A 6,481-nucleotide genomic window follows, 5' to 3' on the forward strand; every position below is an offset into this window, starting at 1 on the left:
TCCAGGTGTCATGAGAACTACCTAGGTACCATTTAGTTGTTGGATCCTTTCTGCTTGAACGGTTTGTATATACGAGTTGAAAGAGAGAGAGAGAGACGTTATGTAAGTCACTACCTAGGAACTTATGTTGCGATTTACATGTAGGTACTTTACATACAGTATGTACAGTACATACATACAATTCTTACAAAGCCTATCTCAAGGAGGTTAGTTAGGTACCTACTGTTAGCTATGCTGAGGCTAGCATTAAATATCTGTTAGTCAGTATAGGCATTTGCTGAACGGTCGACTGACTGATTATCGCATCAGGCCTCAGCAACATTCTCCTGGTGTTCTCCTGTCTCCACACTCTTCTCCGCCAACCCCATCTCCCTGGCGAAAGTATCATGAGGCTTCCACTTGTGGCTCGTCATCGGGGTGCTCTCCTCCAGCATCTTATCGACCTGCTCGAGCGTGAGCCCCTTCGTTTCGGGAATCAAGAAAAACGCAAAGAGGAAGCAGAGGAACAGTGCCGAGCCCCAAACGAAGAAGACCTTCACGCCCAAGTCCCCTTTGTCCTTGTCCACGATGTACGGCGTGATCACGGCGATGACGCAGTTCCACAGCCAGTTCGATGCTGTCGACAGTGCGACCCCCTTCGCGCGGATGGGCAGGGGGAAGATCTCGCCGATTACGACCCAGGCGGCGGGGCCCCAGGTGATGGCGAATGTTGCGATGTAGAAGCAGGTGAATACGATTAGGCAGATGTTTCTACAGTTGTCAGTAAGAAAACGCTATGAGCTACTGCAAGTCGATGGACTTACGCTGCGTGGCCATTGGTATCCGCGACGCCGACAATGGCCACGATGAATTCGCAAACACACATGATGGCTGCGCCGACCAGCAGCAGCGTTCGTCGACCAAAATGCTCAATCATCCAAAAGGATGCCGGGGTAGTGGCGACATTGACGATATTCATGATCGTGGACATGAGGAACGGGTTCGACATGCCGACCTGCTGGAAGAAGGTCGTTCCGTAGTAGACTATTGTCACTGTCAGAATCTGCTACTTAATATCAGCTGAAACTGCCTACAGATGAAGTTGATCCCGGTCCACTGCTGGAACATCTGCAAACAAGTGCCAGCAATAACCCGCCGAAGGTTCCCCCTGGGCGCAAGACCGCCCCGGAAGCAATCGAACCAGGAGGTGCTCGCGATCTGCTTCTCATATTCGTAGTTTGCCTTGATCTCAGCGAGCTCGGCCTGGATTTCAGGCGTCGATCCTGGCTGGCCGCGAACTCTCTCTAGAGACTTGACAGCCTTCTCCAGATTGTCGTTTTTCACGTAATATCGTGGCGATTCCGGGAGGAAGAAGAGGCCGGCGGAGAGGATGAATGCCCAGATGAATTGAAGACCGATGGGGATCCGGTATGAGGAACGGTCGTTCCGGTCCTTTAGGCCTTGGTCGACGCCCGAAGAGACGAGGAGGCCGATGGTGATCGCCCACTGATAGATCGAGACCAGCGTCCCGCGGACCTTTCTGGGACTGATCTCCGACACATAGAGAATGACCGTTGCGGATACACCGCCGACACCCAAACCGGCGATAACTCGACCAGCAACGAGAGTTCCAACATTGACAGAAGCGGTCTGAACAGCAACACCAATGGCATAGAATAAACAAGAAGCCATAATTGTAGTACGACGGCCGATGCGCTCCGACACCTCACCTCCGATGAGAGCACCAACGAAAGTCCCAGCCGACAGGATGGATGTGATCAGGGATTTCTGCCAGCTTGCAAGGATATAACCAGACGGATCAATGTCGAGTGGGACAGCTTCTCCCATTTCTCTCTTGACATAGTTCATGCCGAGAACACCGGAGATGTACCCGGAATCATAGCCAAAAAGGATACCTAAAAGGGGGATGTTAGCCTTGAAGAAGTATGGCAGGGCTGGGTTGAAGTGAGTCGGACCTCCAAAGCTGGCAAAGCCGCATATCAAGTAGGCTCTCCAGGTCACCGGGGCTTCAATGCGATTAAAGTCGGTTGTACCGACTATGTGCGGGGCTTTTTCAGCCATGTTGAGCCGGGCTTATAACGTGTATCTTAATATCGGATATGTTTGTGTTCTGTCGATGTCCTCTGCTTGATGAAAGATGACAGAGGAGGTCTTGGGAAATGCTCGCCTTAAGAGCTGCAGAATGGGTCACAAGGTCAGTACATGATGCCAGACATCATGTTATAAAAAGAGCAGCCCCTCATCCTTGATCAGAGGTCTCTAGAGCAGCCCCTCGTCCTACAAGCAGACGTCTCTAGTCGCAGACAGGGATAGGTCAGATTGTTTGGCTTTCATGGAAGAGACAATTCCTGGCTATTCGTCTCATGGCTGATCGTCCTGCAGGAAAATTGTCGTGTAATGACACGTTCCATGGGAATTGATAACTTGGCCACCAATATCGCTGCTCAGAGACTCGCGCAGACAGCAACTTCCCAATTCGTGAGCCGACGTGAGGTATACCAATCCGAGCGACGAGTGGCGTAGATACCGTAACATGGCTGTTGGATACGAGAACGATTGCAACCTGCAGCATTGACCACTGAGCAGTTAATCACAACGTTGTTTCGGCGTTGGTCTGGAGCAGACGGTCAGGCATGGCCACCTGGACAGCTCATCAAAATCAAGAAACAACAAACCTAAACCAACACTCTGTTGCCAATGGCGACGGTGTCCAAATGAATATCAGCGCAATAATTGATTCCTCCATCGTATGTCGATCCCACGATGGCTGGAAACGATTCCCCGGATTTGTAGCGCCATGAAAGTGTATTCAACACGGCCAGCCTCGTGACATGTCGACCACAATATAGCACTCCGTTGCTGGCACGAGAGGATTCGCTGCCGTTGCTTGGCAAGCTCGCAACCCCGCAAATGACAAGCCGCATCGACCATTCCAGACCTTCGTGTGTGTTTCAACTTGTCAAGTTTAAAGTAGTACTCCGTACTCGAAATTTATTGCAAACACTATCTTCATGCTATTGACGTGATCAGGTGGGACAGCGCGTAAAGTTTCTGGAGGCCTTGAGCATGGGCCATCTAATGCCCAGAGATCAGTGCGTTCTATCTGTGATATAGAACCTTAAGGATGCAAGAGAAAAACTTGGATATAACTTCATGTAGTATGGGCTCTGTGATTGTCAACTGTAGGAAGTATCAGGTATATCAAGGAAAGGCTCCTAATGCTTGCAATTCTTGTTTTGATTGCACAATAGAGCCATCTAACCCAGCAGACAGCAAACAAACAAACAAACAGCTACCATAAATGTCACAACAACAGCTACTCCTGCAACAAAACCTGAGGCCCCTAGCTCAGCGTGTAAACCACGCTGCATACTGCTGGGGTTCCCAGGTTCGAGACTCGCCCTGCGCGAGTAGTAAAATCCCTGCCTGCAAAGGAGAAACAGGTGTTTTCGTAACACCCTCAACCAGCTGAGAGCTGGGGGGTGTGAGCTTTTTGTCAATTTTTATAATTCCCAAATGTAGGTAGTATCATTCAGCTTATGGATATTGGCCATAGTAATGAGGCATTACTAAGGCACTTCCAGTTCCGTCTAGATATGAGCCTATCTAGATGCACAATGCTCTCTCTGATAAGGGTCAGAACTGTTGCTGGCGCGGGGGTGCGGTGGGGCCGTCGTTATCGCATCTTATCTTCCAAGTTGATCTTGATTTTCTTCTACCTAGGTGGTTCCCCTTTGTCAGAGCAAGTAATTCAGCCTGAGAAGATACAGACTTACCCGATTGTTGAACGCGTCCCGCGATGCAGTAGCATCCTGCTGATAATTATAGGTTTCTGGCCTGTGGTGGTTTCTTCTGATCCATGCATTGTCGTCGCTCAAGCGGACCATCCCCTTGTATACATGCTTTCAACTGGACCAAGGGTCGACTGAGACATTGATGTCGTCCGAGAATGGACCGCACTGGAATACCTTCTGTCAAGGATCACATTACCTTCAGGGGAACATGCCAGTCGCAGCAACAGAATGTCTTCGATGGCAAACGACAGGTTGCGGTGGTTAGAAAACTAGTCCTTCTGGTTATCGTCACCGCGGGGTTTTTATTATCACCTCTGGCGTGTTTCCCTCTTTCTGCAGGAGAAGGTGGAGGTGGAGAGGTAGAGTCTTTCGACCCTGGATCACACGAAAAGGATCAGTTTCAATGGTCACGTGTAAGAATGCCTCGCATTACTGCTGTGGCACGCATGTTACTTACGACTACAGATATCTCCTTCTAAAGAGCTTCAATATCATGACTGCTTTGACGGTCTACAGTGCGGACGTCTGCAGGTGCCAATGGACCACAAACGCACCGACGGAAAAGGTCGCACCTTTGCTATTGCTCTTGCAAGACTTCCGGCAAGGGTCCCTGTTACAGATCCTCGATATGGAGGAGCTATATTGATTAATCCCGGTACCGAATACAATGTCAGCTCGATAGTGTGATGAGGAGCTAATTCTGATGGTCTAGGTGGCCCTGGTGGCTCTGGAGTCGCCCAGCTTCTGCAGTCTGGACGAAATTTGCAGACGATTGCAGACTCAGAAGTTGACCCTGAGGAGACGTTTGACGAGAAATCCAAGTACTTCGACATTATAGGATTTGATCCTCGCGGCGTCAATAACACCACCCCCAGATTTAGCTGCTTTCCTGATATGTTCTCGAGACGGAATTGGGAGCTACAGCAGGAGGCGGACGGGATGCTGGGAAGCTCAGAAGACTCTCTCATGCGAAATTGGCAACGAAACAGAGCTCTTGCGGAGGGATGTTCGGAGCAAATCAGCGCCAAAATTGATGGACAAGAAGCACTTGGAGAGCACATGAATACGTCTCCAGTTGTCGAGGACATGATTGAGATCGTTGAGCGACACGCTGAATGGAGAGAAAAGCAAGGCATAGCTCAGCAACGAGCTCATGGTGCCGAAAAAGGATTTGATCAAGACCAATCTCTTGCCCTGAGAACCCGATGGGACCGGGGAAACGAGAAGCTTCTGTATTGGGGCCGGTCATATGGAACGGTCCTGGGGGCCACGTTCGCCGCCATGCACCCAGATCGAGTCGAACGTGCTGTGCTCGACGGCGTCGTTGACCTCGACAGTTACTACTTGACCACGGGGCCAAGTAGTGTCGTTGACGCCGACGCCATCTTCGATCGCTTCGCCATATACTGTGATGCAGCTGGCTCTGATGGCTGCGGATTGTACAACCCTGGCGGGCCGGATTCTATCAAAGCAAGTCTCCGTGATCTCCTTTCCCGCATCCGGAACTCGTCTGTCCCCGTCCCTGCCTCTGCTACACGGGGACCAGAAGTCGTGTCGTGGACGGATGTGATGACCCTTGTACGAATCGCCATGTATCAGCCATTGTACGTCTTTCCCTTGTTGGCAGAATTACTGAGCGATCTCAGAAAGGGCAACGGGGCTGCCATGGCAGACTTCAAGCAGCGAAACCGCGAGCCATCTTGTCTCTCGTCAGAATGCCTCCTTGCTGGTCCCTACTCGCGGGAGTGCCATGTTCCGGGAGAGAATGACGAGTACGCTACAGCAGCGATCCTTTGCACCGACGCAGAGAACCTGGGTAAAATAGACCAGGATGAGTTCAAGCAGTACTGGGATGAACTCAAGGCAGGGAGCGAGATGCTAGGCGATTATTGGGCACATGTGCGATTGAGTTGTGTTGGATGGAAGACAAAGGCGAAGTGGAGATTTACAGGTGAGCGCCCTTGAAAGATCAGTTGATGATACTGTACAAAAAGCCATGGCTGACTCAAGGTGAAGGGCCGTTTACTGGAAATACTTCTCACCCTCTTCTTTTCGTCAGCAATACTCTTGACCCAGTAACTCCGCTGCGCAGGTGAGTATGACAGTGGTTTGTACTTCAACGAGCAGAAATCTGACAGACCCGCCAACACCAGCGCTCACAAAATGTCATCCAACTTTCCTGGATCTGTTGTCCTGCAACAAGACTCAGAAGGGGTATGTGATGTATTTCTCCAGAGATCTTTCCTGACCCAAGACTAAGACATATTGTTCACATAGCACACAACGTTAGCCGCCCCTTCTCTGTGCGTCGCCAAAGCAATCCGCGCCTACTTCCAAACTGGGGAGCTCCCCCAGCCAGGAATGATCTGTCAGGCTGACATGAAACCTCTTCTTGGTGCACCCTCCTCGTTGGAAGTAAATAATCTGAGTGCTGCCGACAGGATTCTCTACGCTGCCATCGAAGATGAAGTGCGAAACTATCGTAAACTCGGACGTTTTACGCCGCTATAGCCTATGAGGCGTGTGAGAATTACGTTCCCGATTTAACTGGATATGAGCTTGCGTATTGTTTACCCGCTAGAAGCACCTAAAGATTTGTCATAGATTAGTTAACGTAATCGGACACCGAGCTGCCACGGACACCGAGCTGCCACGTCATCCACCACCACCCCCTAATCAAATTCGAT

The 6,481-nt window shown here is 50.5% G+C and overlaps 2 protein-coding genes across 2 annotated transcripts; one reads left to right on the forward strand and one right to left on the reverse strand.

Annotated features, from left to right (window-relative positions):
* Nucleotides 1-305: 305 nt before the first annotated feature.
* VTN77DRAFT_4373 (uncharacterized protein) lies at nucleotides 306-2,061 on the reverse strand (the record flags this gene model as incomplete). The annotated part of the gene is made up of 4 exons (XM_069420425.1): nucleotides 306-750; nucleotides 804-1,023; nucleotides 1,074-1,895; nucleotides 1,956-2,061. 4 exons carry the CDS (start codon nucleotides 2,059-2,061, stop codon nucleotides 306-308), a joined length of 1,593 nt encoding a protein of 530 aa, XP_069282044.1.
* A 1,888-nt stretch (nucleotides 2,062-3,949) lies between these two features.
* Nucleotides 3,950-6,305, forward strand: VTN77DRAFT_4374 (uncharacterized protein; the record flags this gene model as incomplete). Its single annotated transcript, XM_069420426.1, has 6 exons — nucleotides 3,950-4,207; nucleotides 4,260-4,449; nucleotides 4,507-5,745; nucleotides 5,811-5,886; nucleotides 5,948-6,008; nucleotides 6,072-6,305. The coding sequence occupies 6 exons, from the start codon at nucleotides 3,950-3,952 to the stop codon at nucleotides 6,303-6,305; spliced, it is 2,058 nt and encodes a 685-aa protein (XP_069282045.1).
* Between the last annotated feature and the right edge of the window lie 176 nt (nucleotides 6,306-6,481).

The sequence above is a fragment of the Rasamsonia byssochlamydoides genome, assembly GCF_041956645.1.
Source record: "Rasamsonia byssochlamydoides strain NRRL 3658 unplaced genomic scaffold VTN77scaffold_3, whole genome shotgun sequence".
NCBI classification, from domain to species: Eukaryota; Fungi; Ascomycota; class Eurotiomycetes; order Eurotiales; family Trichocomaceae; genus Rasamsonia; species Rasamsonia byssochlamydoides.